General features: G+C 39.7%; 2 protein-coding genes and 1 non-coding gene across 3 annotated transcripts; 1 reads left to right on the plus strand and 2 right to left on the minus strand.

Annotated features, from left to right (window-relative positions):
• Nucleotides 1-4,980: 4,980 nt before the first annotated feature.
• On the minus strand, nucleotides 4,981-5,916 carry LOC104779173 (uncharacterized). The gene is made up of 2 exons (XM_010503555.1): nucleotides 5,621-5,916; nucleotides 4,981-5,524 (listed from the first exon to the last, which is right to left on the minus strand). Exons 1-2 carry the CDS (start codon nucleotides 5,914-5,916, stop codon nucleotides 4,981-4,983), a joined length of 840 nt encoding a protein of 279 aa, XP_010501857.1.
• Nucleotides 5,917-8,176: 2,260 nt separating this feature from the next.
• LOC104779174 (uncharacterized) lies at nucleotides 8,177-9,313 on the minus strand. The gene has a single exon (XM_010503556.1). It carries the CDS (start codon nucleotides 9,311-9,313, stop codon nucleotides 8,177-8,179), a length of 1,137 nt encoding a protein of 378 aa, XP_010501858.1.
• Nucleotides 9,314-9,769: 456 nt separating this feature from the next.
• Nucleotides 9,770-9,879, plus strand: LOC147947661 (small nucleolar RNA R71). The gene has a single exon (XR_015595687.1). It is a non-coding gene; the product is annotated as a small nucleolar RNA R71 (small nucleolar RNA).
• Nucleotides 9,880-18,015: the final 8,136 nt, after the last annotated feature.

Genomic DNA, 18,015 nt, shown 5'->3' on the forward strand with positions numbered 1-18,015 from the left:
GACGGGATGAATGAATGGCCAAAAGAGATAACAGGTATGACAGAGCCATTACCAACAGTTACCAAGGGAAGAGGAGTCTTAGAAGACGAGGATAAGGAAGAGAGTGTACCTGGTTGAGATGTGAGATGAGCAGTTGCAGCTGTGAACAAAACCACATCTAACCTTGAAAATTTATTAGCTTCTTTCAGTAATCATCTACAAAACGTATAAATCCCGTGAAATTTGTGTTTTGTAAAATTTTATGTCCAATCCTGAGACCCTTGACTGAGACCTCCCAATCACCCCTGATTATCAACCATAGTATCTAATTGTGCCTCCCTCTAACTTTCTCCTTGATAAACTCAAATTTAACCATGAGCTACTCTCTCAAACAAGAGATCAATGTAATACTTAGGGGTCGAATCCACAGAGACTCAAGATCAAACACAATGGATTATAGAGTTTTTGTAATTACGCTAAACGAATTAAATTGTATTAAAAACGAAAGAAGACAATGCAAAATATTAAATCAAAGTGTTGTGAAATCAGGAAATCAAAAGGTTAAGCCTAGGGAATTTCCCAGGTAATTATGAAATACTAAATCAATAAATTAATTAGGGTTCATGCAATAAAAATCAGATCTAGAACTCTAAACAGTTTTGTAAAATACTTCTGTTCTCACTGCAATTATTATCTAGATTTAAAACCAGAAAATCCAAATCTCTTTGTAAAATTCTAAGTTAAAAACCAGCTTTAAGAACAGGTTTAGAAAAGTTTACAAAATCACTAATCCAAATCTCTTTGTAAAAAGTGATTTTGCTCATCAATGGTTTTAATCAGGAAAACAATTATATTCTCATATTAATTAATTTCATTATGATAATAATTCTAGGTAATCAATCAAGAACTATTGTGAAGAACAACCAAAGATGAAGATCATAAAAGATTAAGAACCCTAAAAATTTCAGATCTAATAAATCATAAAAACCCTGAACCTAACAAGCAGATTACTCAGACATGTTTAATGAAGAACAAATCATTCTGAATAACATGCAATATATATTAAAAGTAAAAAGAGGGAGTTTAGAAATCTTCTCTCTACAAAGAACTCAGATCCTTCTCTCCCAAAAGCTCTCAATATCTCTCTCTCAACAACTGCTAGAAAATAAATTAAGGGTTTTCTAAAACCCAAAAACACTATATATATGTCCTAAAACACGTCAGGAACTTGTGTTGCAATTTAGGAAATCATTGGGTAAAATTGTAAAACTTCCAATTTCTTCTTTCTCTCGTCTGATAAACACGGGTGCGATGCTCTTTCGGTGTCGGAGTCGATGCCATAACTCTGATCCGACTCCAAGTTCTTTTCCTTCTGTAAAATGCTCCAAAATCATCCAAATTGCTCCACTTTGCTCCATCCGTGCCAAATTCCTAAATAACCTGTAAAGACTCAAAAACAACCTAGAAACAAATGAAAAGACTCAAAAAGCACACTTATATCATGGTTAAAAACCGTAAAAACCATGATATATCAACTCCCCCAGACTTAGCTTTTGCTTGCCCTCAAGCAAAACAGAAACTTAGACCTGTGAAAGAGGTTTGAAAACATAGGAACTCACTCAACTGCAGATAACTGATCTTCGCACTCTTCACCGCCTTGACTCTCAAGAACTTACTTCATATACTTTGTCATTTGAAAAGCATCAACATTCCTTACTCAAATCCCACAATCCTCTGGAATCTCTAGTCTCACCATTGTCATCTCATTACATAAATTAAAGCAAGTACATGTGAGTTTTTACCTTGGTGAATCGATCAGTGGCATATGGACTCTCTTCAGGCCAAGACATTCTTCATACATCTCATTTCCTCTTTATTTTCTCACTTCGATGAATTGTTTTCTCCTAACTTTCTCTTGTTGTTTTTTTATCAAAGATGTAAGTGAATACCAGGGTCATTGGTAATTTACCTACCCCTCACTTCCAAGCTTTGTGTGATCATTTGACTCAAGAATAGAATAATAAGGTCACGGGTAATTTACCTACCTCTCTAAACTGATCAAAATCATCACATCTTTTATTCTTCCTTTTTTTTTCTGATCTTTCTCTCTTTTTTTACACAACACTGAAGGGAAGAGAGAGGGGGGACATACTTTGAAAAATTGCACTGTCTTGTATGGCCTGAAAAAGAAGTCTAGTCCACTGATTTCCAACCCAAAATTAAGAGATTAAGTCCGGTTAAAATCCTGATAAAAGTTGAGAAAACATTAGTTTAACTAGATATCCTTTGAATAAGGGTTTTCGGGATTGTTGATACAGCTCATAGTCTTTTCCACACTTCAGTTCTGAGGTCAAGCTTAGTCAAGAGTCATTAGAGTGTTAGCCAAAGAAAAATAACCATTAGTTAGAGATCATAATTGATGAGTGTGGAATTTCACTTCAATCTTTTACCTCAAAAGACTACAGAAAATACTGCAAGTGCACAATTGATCGGTAGTAGTATTTAAGGATCGATCCCACAGAGACGAATAAATCACGTTAAGAGTTTGTTTAGAGAGGACTATGGCTAAGACAATAATAAGATGGGGGTTTTGGTTGGGTTTCTAACTAGAGAAAACAATAACTAAATGCGAATAATCTAAGAAAATATAAATGGACGGAATGTTGGGCTGTAGGGAATTCTTAGGGTATCAAGCACCGGTCTAAGCCTAAAGGGAATAGGATTGGAAGTTCAATGGTTAAACGTTCTTGGATTACGAAACACGAAAGAACGGGAGATAAGCTACTCGCTAATCACCTATCTAAAGTCCATATACTTCGTTACTCGACTTTCGCAGGCAACGACGCATATACACTAGCAGTTAAAGTAAGTTCGATTCTAATCCGTAAGGTTCTATAACTCAACTTACGCAGGTTATAACACGATACTTGTCTAGGCTATTGCGAGCGAGTTTACAACACTTGTGATGTGTAAAACGCCTAAGATCAACCTGCTGTTGAGGCGTGAATGAGTGATTAAGAGGCGGAAAAGAGACACCAAGGAAGCACACCTCAAAACCCTAGGTCTTAAGAATATTTATAGGGTTTTGTTTAGGGTTAGGGTTTTGTAAGGGTAGAAACGTCTTCTCTTCTTAAGTGCAGGACAAAGGGCGGCGAAGGAGGCTTCTGGACTGTGGAGGAGGCTGCGACTGGGCCGTGGTGATTGTCGCTGGTCAGGCCTTGGATAAAAGCCCATCCGTAGGTCGGTTCTTCTTACATCGGTTTATAACACGTCTCGGTAAATCGGGCATAACTTCCGGATGAATGAATGGATTGACTTGGTTCCACTTTGAGGAGAAAGATGACTCTTCCAGATTTTCATAGACACCAAGCGTGATATATTTTGATTTGTGGAAGGTCTTAAAAAGTGGCTCGTACTGTAAAGCTCTGAAACTTTCCTAAAACGTATTTTCCTTGTCTTTTGGTCCTTTTTGCTATAAAATCTGTAAAACCTTCTTGAAACCTAAAATACTTGATAATAGACATTAAAGCATTGAAATCATATCAATCTCTTCCTAAATGCATATGAAAACTATAGCTTATATGAGTAAAATAATGATGTTATCAACTCCCCCAGACTTAGACTTTGCTTGTCCTCAAGCAAATAATCAGAATAAGTCATGGAAAAGAGGTTTTGAAAATACTGGGAATTCACTTATCTTTGGGGATATTGTCTTTGCACTCTTCTTCGCCTTGACATTAGGAAATTCCATTTGTAATCCACCATGAGAATCATCAACTCTCCTTGATCCCACAGTTCTTTAGAGTCTCCAGAATCTCTATTGTCATCTCTTTACATAAATTAAATCAGTAATAAAAAGTGAAATCTTACCAAGGGAAAATCGATCAATGGCTTGTAGACTCTCTTCAAGCCAAGACTTTCTTCATATGATTCCTTTCCTCTCCCTTTTCTCACTTCTCTTTTTTTTTTAATCAAAGGTGTAGGCGAATACTGGGGTCATAGGTAATTTACCTACACCTCGCTTCCAAGCTTTGTGTGATCATTTGACTCAAGAGTAGAATAATGAGGCCACAGGTAATTTACCTATCTCTCTAAACTGATCAAAATCATCTCATCTCTTATTCTCTTTTTTTTTATTTTATTTTTTTTCTTTTTTTTTAGAGTATTGAAGGGAAGAAAGAGGGGAACATACTTTTGAAGAAGTGCAATGTCTTGTGTGGCTTGAATGTAGAGATCTAGTCCAATGTATACCAATTCCCAGGGCTTGAAAATTAAGTCCGGTTTAGGTCCTATAAAAATTAGAGACAACGTTAGATCATCTGAATATCCATCGAATAGGGACTTTGGGGATTGTTGAGTCGGCTCACAGTCTTTCCAAACTTTGATCTTGTTGTCAAGCATAATCAAGATTCATAAGAGTGTTAATCCAAATCAAATAAACCATTAGAATAAGATCATAATCCCCTACTAGTTTTGACTCAATAAAAAAAATGTGACTCGACAAAAACTTCAAAATTATTGGTGTAAAAAGTGGAAAAAGGTCTCAAGTCAACAAAATAGAAAGTAGCATTAGTATAGGATGGAATATCCTTCCCCCCAGACTTAAATCACACCGTCCTCGGTGGGAAAAAAGAAAGAGATGAGGATTAAAAATCATAAGGAAAAGTGTAGGGTTTAAGAACATTGTCACCTTGATGGAATGATGTTTGTGTCGACTCTTAGACATTTTATGGTTGCCCCAAAGAGTCTAGAGTTCGGCTGTGGTAATGAAAATGTTGTGACTAACCGTTTGTACTTCCTATGGTTGCTTGACATCGAGTTTGAACTAGGCTAAGTTCAATCGAATTCTATTTGATATATCTCTAAATGCATCCTCCTTGAAACAAAAACCTAAAACCATCAATAATAATGAGAAAATAAAAAAAGCATACTTACTAGCTTGGGTTGCCTCCCAAGAAGCGCGCTTGTTTAACGTCGTTGGCTCGACGTTTGTTGTCCTTATCAGGCCTGTGGAGCATCGATTAGACTGATTGATGCACTCTCTTCCTTGCCAATTTCTGCTAGATAAGGCTTTAGTCGCTGTCCATTTACGGTAAACGGTTCACCTCTATCGTTGAGAAGGACGACGGCTCCGTATGGTTTACCTTCCTTTATTTTAAATGGTCTGGACCACCGAGAACGTAGCTTTCCTGGAAAAAGTTTAAGTCGACAATTGAAAAGTAAAACCTGATCATTTGGGGCGAATGATTTGGGTATGATCTTCTTGTCGTGGTATGCTTTAGTCCTCTCCTTGTAAATCCTTGCATTCTCATAGGCGTTGTGGCGGATTTCGTCTAACTCGTTTAATTGAATCAAACGTCTCTCGGCTGCGCTTTTTATGTCATAGTTCCACTCCTTCACTGTCCATGCTGCCTTGTACTCCAGTTCAACGGGTAGGTGGCAAGCTTTTCCATAGACATTATGAAAAGGTGTAGTACCTAATGGGGTCTTGAACGCAGTTCTGTATGCCCATAGAGCGTCATCCAATTTGGTGGACCAATCCTTCCTTGATTTTGATGTAGTCTTTGGCAAGATAGACTTGATTTATCTGTTTGAAATCTCGACTTGGCCGCTTGTTTGTGGATGATAAGGAGATGCTAACTTGTGGAGAACTCCATTCTTCCTGAAACGGTTAGCAAGGTTTTGATTTATGAAATGCTTACCTCCGTCACTTATCACCACTCTTGGTACTCCGAATCTTGGAAATATAATGGTCTTGAACATCATGACCACCACACTTGAGTCATTCGTAGCACTTGCTATAGCTTCCACCCATTTAGAAACATAATCAACATCAACAAGAATGTATTCGTAGCCGTTAGAGGTGGGGAAAGGGCCCATGAAATCAATCCCCCATATGTCGAAGACTTCCACTTCAAGTATGAAATTTTGGGGCATCTAATTTCTCTTACTTATATTGCCCATCCTCTGGCAAGCGTCACATCTTTAATGAAACTTTGGGCGTCTTGAAACATGGTTGGCCACCAAAAACCTGCTTGCAAAATCTTAGAAACAGTTTTAAAGGTGGCGAAATGACCTGCATAATAGGACCCATGGCATCCAAATACAATTCCTTCGACTTCTTCTTCGGGGATGCATCTTCGAAATAAACCATCAAAACACTTCTTGTAAAGATAGGGTTCATCCTAGTAGTATCTCTTTACTTCTCGCAAAAACTTCTTTTTTCTATAACCATAGAATTGTGGTGGTTCAACGTCGGCTGCTAAATAATTAGCATAGTGTCTAAACCAAGGTGTATCATAAGTTTGTGAACGTAGTGCTTGCGGTGGTTCTGGTATGTTAGTCATGGGGACAGCTTCAATGACGTAGACATTTTCTTCGGGTAAGCTATCATCTAGAGGCATTGGTTCCTCTACTCTCATTCGCGAAAGGTGGTCGACGACTCCATTTTCTGCTCCTTTTCTATCTTTAACTTCAATATCAAACTCTTGTAGCAAGAGGATCCACCTTATGAGACGTGGTTTGGCATCTTTCTTAGACATTAGATATCTAATAGCTGCATGGTTGGTGTGAACAATTACCTTTGATCCTACAAGATATGATCGAAACTTCTCAAAAGCAAACACAATGGCTAAAAGCTCCTTCTCCATAGTTGCGTAGTTGCATTGTGCTTCATCCAGGTTTCGGCTAGCATAATAAATAACATTCAGTTTCTTATCTTTTCTTTGCCCTAGTACAGCTCCAACTGCATAATCGCTGGCATCACACATAATTTCAAAGGGTAGTTCCCAATCTGGTTGCACAACCGGAGCTGAGACAAGTGCGTCTTTAATCTTTTGGAATGCAGCAAGGCAATCTTTGTCAAACTCAAAATCCACATCTTTGCAAAGTAGGCGTGTGAGTGGTCTTGCGGTCTTGGAGAAATCTTGAATGAAACGTCTATAAAACCCAGCATGCCCAAGGAAACTTCTTATTCCTTTAACATTCTTCGGCGGTTGCAGATTCATCATAACTTCAATCTTTGCTTTATCAACTTCAATTCCCTTGTCGGACACTCTATGACCGAGAACTATGCCGTCTCTCACCATAAAGTGGCACTTCTCCCAATTAAGAACTAGATGTTTCTCCTCACATCTTTGTAGGAATTTTCCGAGATTGGCTAGACATGCTTTGAACGACGAACCGTAAACTGAAAAACCGTCCATGAAGACCTCCATAAAATCTTTAATGTATTCCGTGAAGATGGACATCATATAGCGTTGGAAAGTGGCTGGAGCATTGCATAGACCAAAGGGCATTCTACTATAGGCGAACGTTCCGTAGGGGCAGGTGAACGTCGTCTTTTATTGATCGTCCGGATGGATTGGAATCTGGAAGAAACATGAATAACCATCTAGAAAACAATAATATTGGTGATTGGCTAACCTTTATAGCATTTGATTGATGAATGGTAAGGGGAAATGATATTTTCTTGTTGCACCGTTGAGCTTCCGGTAGTCGAGACACATACGGTGGCAGGTGATCGTCCTTGTTGCGATTAATTCATCGGTCTCGGTTTTAATGACAGTCACTCCTCCTTTCTTGGGTACCACGTGAACTGGACTTACCCATGCACTATCTGAAATAGAATATATCACTCCTGCATCTAAAAGCTTCATGATTTCTTTCTTGACCACTTCTTTAAGGTTTGGATTCAATCTCCTTTGATGCTCAATGGAATTTTTGGATCCTTCTTCCAAATGAATCCTATGCATACAAAGGTCGGGAGATATTCTTTGAATGTCTTCAAGTGAATAACCTAGCGCTTTTCTATGCTTTCTCAGCTCGGCGAGAAGCATGGCTGTCTCAACATCATTTAAAACTGAGTTAACAATAATAGGGTAAGTATACTTAGGTACAAGAAAAGCGTACTTGAGACCAGTGGGGAGCTGCTTGAGCTCGGTCTTGGGGGCTCTTAGTTCGCTCCACGGATCTGCTACAGCGGCTGGTGTGTTTTAGGTGGTGTAGGAGCATCGCTCTCTTCATCGAGGTCAAGATATGCAACGATGTTTTCACAAGTTTCAGCGGTATCAAGAATCTTTGTGCAGTTTTCGACTTCTTCTTTTTGAAAACTGTACTCCTATTGAGCTCTGGTCAATGCTATCTCCAAGGGGTCATCAAAGAATATATATTCGCATACTCTGCTAATATCTTCTTCCTAATCGTTCATGGTGAAGATCGGGTTATCTAAGTTCTCCGAAATCGATAGCTTCAATGATTCATTCATGTCAAACTTCATAACATAGCCTCCCAGGTTTAAGTCGATCTTTCCATTGGGAACATCAATGATAGCTCCGACTGTGGAAAGGAAAGGACGGCCAAGTATCAAAGGATCTTTAGGCTCCTTCTCAAGCTCTAAAATCACAAAGTCTGTTGGGATTTGACAATCTCCAATAACAATCAGTACACCAACTAGAATTCCGACAGGGCGTCGAATCGATCTATCCGCTAGGACCAATGAGATCTTCGTAGGCTTGAAAAAATGGTATCCCAGGCATTTAGGAACTGACCGTGGCATCATATTGATACTTGATCCCAAATCGCAGAGAGAGCGTTTGAAAACTTCATCTGTAATCTTGCATGATAAAACAAAACTGCCTGGCTCTCCTCGCTTTTGAGGAATGCCATTTTGTAGAATTGCACTGCACTCTTGTGTAATCACCATGACACCATCCTCTAGACTGATGTTATTTTTCAAAATAATCTTCATGTACTTCCTTAGAGGGGGAATCATTGCACAAGCTTCAACAAAAGGTAGCCTTACCGATAATTGCCCGACAAGCTCCTTGAGTTTGGCTCTCTCTTTTTCTTTCTTAGAAACTTTAGTTGGATATGGTACCTTGGTTTGATAAATGCGCGTCGGAGGTGGAACTTGAGGTAGAGTGTCCTTGGTGAGCTCCTTGTGGATAAGCTCTTCTCTTTCCTTTTTCCCTATGGCTCCTTCTTCTTCTTCGATGGGAATAACTCCTGGTGTTCGATCTTTCTCTAAGTACCCTTCTGGATATTCTGGTTCTTTGTAGGCTGTTCCGCTCCTCAACGTTATAGCTTTTAAGTTTCCAAGGTCAAGCACTTGCTCATTGGTCTCCAAAATGGGCTCCTTGAATTTCTCAAGAATAAAAACGTTTTCCCTATTCTGCTTCTCGAGGTTACCAACCTTGATTGTAAGGGAAGGCATCTTGTCGTTCAGATCCTTATACATATCGCTCATCTTCAAATTAATGTCTTCAGTAAAGGCTTGTACATTGGCCTCCATACCTAGCATCCAATCTCTCAAGTCAGGGCCTTGATCTCTCATGGTTGGATTAGGAAATCCTCTTTGAAAACCTTGAAGGTCGGTAAATGTAGCTCTTAGTCGGAAATTGCCTCGGTTGAATTGATGTCTTGATCTTTGAAGTTTCGGTTATGAAACCTCCCTTGGTAGTTGCTTCTAGCTCCAATGTAATTCAACTCTTCTTCTTTATCACAAAATCCTTCCTCATCTTCGAACGTGTCATCTCCTTTTTGAATATGCTCGACGATCAAACTCATTGTTTCTTTGAGCTGTCTAATATCTGAGGCTTGATTAGAGTCTTCCTCTATGTCCGAAGGGGTTGAGCGGTAGTTGTCGTCGCTCTCAGCTAGATTGCAGATTAAAATTCGAGCGTCCTCAATCGTCTTTGTAGCAAAATTACAGTTACTTGCTACATCTAGAGATAGCTGGTTTTTAGGGTCAATTCCTTCATAAAATTTGTTCATCAAGCCACCATCTGTAAAACCATGATGAGGGCAGTCCCTCTTATATGCTCTGAAGCGCTCCCAAGCTTCACTAAACGATTCAGTTTTTTCTTGTCTAAATCCTTGTATCTTACTCCTTAAGAGGTTGGAGCGAGATCTGGTGTAAAAGTGATTCAGAAAAGCGGCCTTACACTCCTCCCAAGTTGTAAGCAATGCTGGAGGCAGAGACTTCAACCATCTACTTGCCTTGTCTTGAAGGGAAAACGGGAAAAGTTTGCACATCGAGTATTCCTGAGACTCCTTGGATGTGGCAGTTACTCCACATATTTCTTCAAATTGTTCAATGTGGTCTATTGGGTGCTCCGTGCTAAAACCATGGAATTGGTTTTGCTTCACTAAGGTGATAACTTGAGGGCTTATTTTAAAATGATCTTGTGGCGGTCTTTTAGGTTGAATCGCGGACCGGTCTTGAATGTGTTGATAAGGGGTATCAAATTCAGCAATGGTTTGAACGAATGGATCAGGTTGATCTTGCTCACGAACATCATCATGTTCCCGGACTTGCTCTTCGTCATCCATAGCAACTCCTTGAACTTTCCTCCCAGGTGGAGGATCGTTAAGGTCTCCTAGATTGTGGTTCTCCATTGAGCTAACTCTAGAGCTCCTAAAAATTAAAAAGAAAATATCAAAGTAAACTGAAATATAAATGCAAAATTAAAGTCTAAAAACAAAAGTAAAAGATCCTAGACCATAATCCTAATCTTAAACTCAAAAGTGACTTAATAGGTCCCCGGCAACGGCGCCAAAAAGCTTGATGAGTGTGGAATTTCACTTCAATCTTTTACCTCAAAAGACCACACGAAATACTGCAAGCGCACAGTTGATCGGTAGTAGTATTTAAGGATCGATCCCACAGAGACAAATAAATCACGTTAAGAGTTTGTTTAGAGAGGACTATGGCTAAGACAATAATAAGATGGGGGTTTTGGTTGGGTTTGTAACTAGAGAAAACAATAACTAAATGCGAATAATCTAGGAAAATATAAATGGACGGAATGTTGGGCTGTAGAGCATTCTTAGGGTATCAAGCACCGGTCTAATCCTAAAGGGAATAGGATTGGAAGTTCAATGGTTAAACGTTCTTGGACTACGAAACACGAAAGAACGGGAGATAAGCTACTCGCTAATCACTTATCTAAAGTCCATATACTCTGTTACTCAACTTTCGCAGGCAACGACGCATATACACCAACAATAGTAAGTTCGATTCTAATCCGTAAGGTTCTATAACTCAATTTACGCAGGTTATAACACGATACTTGTCTAGGCTATTGCGAGCGAGTTTACAACACTTGTGATGTGTAAAACGCCTAAGATCAATTACTAGTTAGCTAATCAAGCAATATGCATTAGGAATAAACCTAGATCAAATAATTAAGATGAACTAACCAGATCGAAACACCCTTAAACAAACGATAACATGAATCCCCTTTGAAACCCTATTACCCAACAAGTAAACTACTCACACATACTCATGCAAATCAAAGCCATATGAATAAGATATTGCATATAAGAATAGAAGTATGAGAAAAAGGGTTTAGAAATCTTCTCTGTGATACAAAGTAGATGATTTTTCTTCCTTAAACAAGTAGGAAACCGAAAATAAGTAAACTAGAAAGATGTTTGGTGACTTCAAAGGTAACGGTGGTGGCTTTCAAGAGAGCTGTAGATTAACAAACTTCAACGGCTGAGTAGAGGTCTATGGACGTCTCTAAGCCTTCTGTTGAGGCGTGAATGAGTGATTAAGAGGCCGAAAGGAGACACCAAGGAAGCACACCTCAAAACCCTAGGTCTTAAGAGTATTTATAGGGTTTTGTTTAGGGTTAGGGTTTTGTAAGGGTAGAAACGTCTTCTCTTCTTAAGTGCAGGAAAAGGGGTGGCGAAGGAGGCTTCTGAACTGTGGAGGAGGCTGCGACTGGACCGTGGTGATGGTTGCTGGTCAGGCCTTGGATAAAAGCCCATCCGTAGGTCGGTTCTTCTTACGTCGGTTTATAACACGTCTTGGTAAATCGGGCATAACTTCCGGATGAATGAATGGATTGACGTGGTTCCACTTTAAGGAGAAAGATGACTCTTCCAGCCCAGTCCTTCCTTGTAACACCAACTGTTTTCTCAAGAATCTCCTTAATCTGTCTGTTGGAAACCTCTACTTGCCCACTAGTCGGAGGGTGATATGGAGTAGCCACTCTATGTTGAACTCCATACTTTTTCAGCAGCTTGTCAAACACTTTATTGATAAAGTGCTTACCTCCATCACTGATGACAATTCGAGGCAATCCAAACCTTGGAAAGATGATGGTCTTAAACAGCTTAAGAACCACTGCAGAATCATTCTTTGGACATGCAATTGCTTCAACCAACTTTGAGACATAATCAACAGCAACTAGGATGTAATTGTTCTTATAGGAAGATGGAAACGGTCCCATAAAGTCAATACCCCAGCAATCAAACACTTCAACTTCAAGAATGAAGTTTTGTGGCATCTCATTCCTCTTGCTAATCTGACCTTTCCGCTGACAAGCATCGCATCTTGAGACATACTCATGAGCGTCTATGAAAATCGTTGGCCACCAGAAGCCTGCTTGGAGGACCTTGGACACTGTTTTGAATGTAGCAAAATGTCCTGCATAGTCAGACCCATGACAATGAAACAAAATATCATGTACCTCAGTCTCTGCCAAACATCTTCTGTAAACTCCATCACTGCAATACTTATACAAGTAAGGTTCATCCCAATAATATCTCCTAAGCTCTCTCATGAACCTCTTCTTGTTATAGCCAGTGAATTGCTCTGGTTCTACCTCTGCAACAAGATAATTGGCAATATTAGCATACCAGGGTGGATAGGAGCTAGCCACAACAGCTAAATCTCCATCATACGACCAATTTGTCTCTGGAAAGCATGGGTGTCGACCGATGCTATGGTGGTATCGATCGGCACCACATGCATCCGAGAACAAACACTTGCTTTCATCAGTCTGAAACCCTGTATCAACAAACTAAATATGTTCCTCAGGCAAACAGTCTTGTATTGGCACATCATCATCAATTCTAATCCTAGACAAGTGGTCAGCAACACCATTCTCAATCCCCTTCTTATCCTTTACTTCAATGTCAAACTCTTGAAGTAGAAGAATCCATCTCAAAAGTCTAGGCTTTGCATCCTTCTTCTGCATCAAGTACTTCAAAGCAACATGATCAGTATGAATAATGACTTTAGATCCAACTAGATAAGACCGGAACTTTTCAAAAGCAAACACAACCGCCAACAACTCCTTTTCTGTTGTTGCATAATTTCTTTATGCATCATCAAGTGTTCTGCTTGCATAGTAAATTGCATGAAGCTTCTTGTCTCTTCTCTGTCCCAACACTGCTCCCACTGCATAGTCACTAGCATCACACATAACTTCAAATGGGAGATCCCAATTTGGTGGCTGAACAATAGGAGCACTCACAAGTTCTTGCTTAATCCTTTCAAAGGCCATCCTGCACTCATCAGTGAATTCAAACTTGACATCTTTGCACAGCAAAGCAGAAAGTGGTCTAGCAATCTTGCTGAAATCCTTAATGAATCTCCTATAGAAACCTGCATACCCAAGAAAACTCCTTACTGCCTTCACATTCTCTGGCATTTGAAGACCTGTCATCACCTCTATCTTAGCGCGGTCAACTTCAATACCAGCTTCTGAATCCCTGTGACCAAGCACTATACCATCTCTAACCATAAAATGGCACTTCTCCCAATTGAGCACTAAATGCTTCTCCTCACACCTTGCCAACACCTTGCATAAATTGTCTAAACAGTTCTTGAATGAAGACCCGTAAACTGAAAAATCATCCATGCCTCCATATAGGCTTCAATCATATCAGTAAAGATAGACATCATGCATCTCTGAAATGTCGCAGGAGCATTACAGAGACCAAAGGGCATTCTTTGATAAGCAAAAGTACCATAGGGGCAAGTGAAAGTGGTCTTCTCTTGATCATCAGGATGAATCGGAATTTGGAAGAACCCGGAATAACCATCCAAAAAGCAGTAGTATGGATGATTGGCTAACATCTCAAGCATTTGGTCAATGAAGGGCAGCGGGAAGTGATCTTTTCGGGTTGCAACATTCAGCTTCTTGTAGTCTATGCACATCTGGTGTCCGGTGATTGTCCTTGTAGGGATCAGCTCATTCTTGTCATTCTTCACCACTGTGAATTCACCCTTCTTAGGAACAACATGTACCGGACTAACCCAATTGCTGTCAGAAATCTGATAGATGATCCCAACATTCAGCAATTTTATGATCTCCTTCTTGACAACATCTTGCAAATTGGGATTCAGCCTCCTCTGATGCTCAATAGATTTCTTAGCTCCTTCCTCAAGATGAATCCTATGCATGCACAAGTCTGGAGAAATTGCTGCAATATCATTAAGAGAATAGCCAAGAGCCTTGCGAAACTTGCGCATCTTGCTTAGCAGTAAAGTGAGCTCTGCATTGTTTAAGGAAGCATTAACTATAACAGGATAAGAGGAGTTCTCACCCAAGAATGCATACCTTAAACCAGCAGGAAGTGGCTTGAGATCTAGCTTTGGAGCTTTCTCTAAACTCTAATCAGAAAAAATTTCAGCTTGTGAAGAAGTACTAACCAATTACTCTTGTGCAACTAGCTTCTTCACTTGTTCATTAGCATCAAGTAGCTTGACAAACCCAGCAGAAATGTCATCTAGATGCTCAACCTCTTCTACAGAAGCAACCAATGCTCTCTCAAGTGGGTCTGACCATCAATGGTTGGCCTCTTGACCAGCTTGTCCATGTCAAAACGCATTTGTAGATCACCAATATTAAGCCCAATTTGTAACCTCTTGACATCAATTATAGCTCCAGTAGTGGCTAAGAATGATCTTCCAAGGATAAGAGGGTCCTTAGGTTCTTCTTCATACTTGAGTACCACAAAATCAGTAGGTATCAAGCATTCACCAATCTTAATTGGAACATCTTCAAGAACACCATCATGAATGCGAATTGAGCGATCCGCAAGGATAAGAGTGATCTTGGTAGGCTTGAAGTCTGTCATACCCAGGCTGAGAGCCACTGATCTTGGCATTAAGTTGACACAAGAACCAAGATCACACAAAGATCTAGCAAATATGTCAGTGAATATAGTACAATCAAGAACAAAACTACCTGGATCAGGAAGCTTTTCTGGGATCTTGTTCTGAATAATAGCACTGACTTAAGCTGATATCATCATGACTCCTTGCTCAGCATTCAAATCCTTAGTCACCATCCTCTTGACATATCTCCTAAGCATTGGATAAGTCTTGACAACATCAATCAAAGGTAGCTCAACAATAAGCTTGTCCATCATTGCCTTGCATTTAACATCATCTAGCTCTTGTTTGGACTTCCTTGGATTCTTGGGGAAAGGAACCTTGGGTTTGTAAACTCTCTCAGCAACTGGAGTGGAAGATGTGGCTTTCTGGGTTTCTGTCCGTGGTTGGCATCGATCGGTACCCAGGTGGCATCGATCGATGCTGACCTCTGGTGTAGAATCCGTGGTTTCAGGTGGACAGGGTGTCGATCGATGCTCATCAGTGTCGGTCGGCACTAGCTCCGCAGAGACATCCTCTTCGTCTTCAACATCAATCAACTCCTGTAGATCATCAGTCTGATTCTTCTAGGGTATAGAATGGAGTTGTTTGCCACTTCTCAAGGTCACTGCATTGCATGAATGCTTGGGATTTGATTATGTTCTCCCAGGGAGAAATCACTCTTGTCTTTTGACGGATCCAGCTGTTTGTGCAACCTGACTTTCTAGCTTCTTGACATGAATGTTCATAGCTTCAAATTTCCCATTAAGGTCAGCGTAGACATTGTCAAGTTTCCCATTGAAAGTCACTGTCATCTGTTCTTGACCTTGCAAAAGCTGCTCAAGCATAGCTTCCATCTTACAAGTTTCAACTGTTTTTGGAAGAGGAGACTGATATGAATTGTTGCCATAGGTCCTTGTGTATCCATTGCTTTATTGCTGCTTTTGATAGTCAGGTTTGGGAGTGAAACCAGAAGAATTGCCTTGAAAGTTACTGCGCTGGCTGTTTCCACTGTAAGGTATGTTACCTTGCTGATTTCCAAACCGTTGTCCCTGATTCCCATAGACATAGTTCACATCCTCTTCCTCATGATTTTCTTGATCAGGCTCTGGCTCATATGTCTCAACTTCAGCAGCAAAGTGAACATATTTCTTACCCACAAGGAGATTGTGCATTGAATCCAGCTTAGCATTAACAGAAGCTAACTGGTTTGAATCAAATCCCACATGTAGTCTCTTCCTTTCAGCATCTGCTCTCTTAGTACTATTGCTAAAAGCCAAATTTTCAATCAAAGCTTCAGCATCTTCTGGAAATCTTGTCTTGAAATTCCCATGACTTGCAGCATCTAGAGCCAACTAATACTTCCAGTCACATCCTCTGAAGAAGATACTTAGCAATTGAACCCTTGAGAAACCATGGTGTGCACAATCCCTTTGATAGGCTTTGAATCTCACCCAAGCGGCCTTGAAATCTTCATCTGGTCGTTGCTTGAAAGAGAACAGCTTGACTCTCAACTCATCTGACATTGCGTCATCATAGAAGTAGTTTAGGAAAGCCACCTTGACGTCACACCAATTTTTCAACGATCCAGCTGACAACTGCTTCAACCACTGAGATGCCTCTCCTGCAAGTGAGTAAGGAAAGAGTTTGCAGTAAATGTAATCTTCAGTCACTCCATTAGCCCATCCCTAGAAACTTTACTACACTAATCAGATCTTATTGCAGAAAACATAAAAGCATAGATAAACAAAAATTGCATTATATTAAAAGTAGAAGTGTAGTAGAAGAGTATAGAGTAGAAATCTAAGAGAAAGATGCAAAAGATATAAAAATAAATCCTAACAAAAGTGAAAAGAGTTTTTAGTTGCTCTCAATCTCTCCCAGAAGCTCTCGCTCTCTGTTCTGAGGGTCTGCGGCGTGCTCTCTTGCGAGGAAGAAGAGGGGGGGGGGGGTTATATATGGAAACCCATTAACTCTAGCTTCCCATTCCTGCCCGAGGGTCTGCTCGATAGGATGCGCGAGGATGTGCTCGGGTTGAACTTCGGGTAGACTCCCGGGTTGTTCTTCTTGCTCTTGGATCCTCCTCGATGGTGTTGGGGTTCATATTGTTCTTCCAGCTCGATGGCTCCTTCGGGTACATGCTCGGATTTGTCCTTGTTTCTCCCCATTTTAGGCTCTAAAACACCTGTTTTCATCCAAAGTATGCAAATGCAAGAATGCAACACCCTAAATGGCCTAAAAGTGAATTCCTACAGTTAATGACCTAAAAATGCTAAGGTAAAGTTATAAACAATGCAAAATATGGATAAAAAAGGATGCTAAAAACATGTAAATTAGAGAGTTATCAGACCCCCAAACTTAAATCTTGCTAGTCCTCTAGCAAGGAAGTAGGAGGGTGCGGTTTGAAAACTGGGACTCATAACCTTTATATGCTAAGCAAAGGATTCAAGCTACAGTCCTTAAAGATAGTTTAATGGTGCTGAGATCAATCAACATAATTACAAATATTTTTCTATGCTTATTACCATGCATCGATCTAGTTCAACCTCCATCTAAAAGTAAAGAACATCTCTTTCACATTCAATTAAGCGTTTGGCGAATTCTTGCAAATGGAAAATGAATGAAGCTCAATCGGTTTCAAGGGTAAGGCTTCTTAGTAAGGTGGTTTCAAACAAATTCTTTGGATGGTTTTCTCTCAAAAGAAGAAATGCTAGACAGTTGTGAAAACTATCTAAGATTGAGAACAATTTGGGCATACAAAGCTTAACTCTTGATAATCTACCCTTTTCTCATTCACTCTTTTTTTTTATTTAAAACCCCATAGAATTTAACTACCTACAACCTTGATTTTAATTTCCCTTTTTTTTTGTAATCCCTAAGGTTTAAACTTTAAACATCTAGCTCTCTTCTCTTTTTTTTTTTTCTTTTCTTTCTTTGCTAAACTCCTAATATGCATCTATTTTTTTTCTTTTCTTCTTTTTCTAGGAGACTAGCAAGATGTTTTTCCTTTTTTTACTAAAAGACTTAGAGCTACTTGATTCTAACCTTAGGGACTTCTTTTCTTCTTTTCTTTTATTCCTTAACCCAACCCAAATGAACATGCTAACTGCCTATCTTTCAAAACCAATTCTATTAGCTAGTTC

Source organism: Camelina sativa, chromosome 3 (genome assembly GCF_030686135.1).
Source record: "Camelina sativa cultivar CO46 ecotype springtype chromosome 3, ASM3068613v1".
Lineage (NCBI taxonomy): Eukaryota > Viridiplantae > Streptophyta > Magnoliopsida > Brassicales > Brassicaceae > Camelina > Camelina sativa.

Excerpts from the sequence above, each read along its gene's own strand:
- LOC104779173 (XM_010503555.1), bottom strand. The coding sequence starts at position 5,916 with ATGCCCCAAAATTTCATACTTGAAGTGGAAGTCTTCGACATATGGGGG. Across the intron at positions 5,525-5,620 it reads AAGAATGGAGTTCTCCACAA|GAAGGATTGGTCCACCAAAT; the intron begins GTTAGCATCTCC and ends ATCAAAATCAAG.
- LOC104779174 (XM_010503556.1), bottom strand. The coding sequence starts at position 9,313 with ATGAGAGATCAAGGCCCTGACTTGAGAGATTGGATGCTAGGTATGGAG.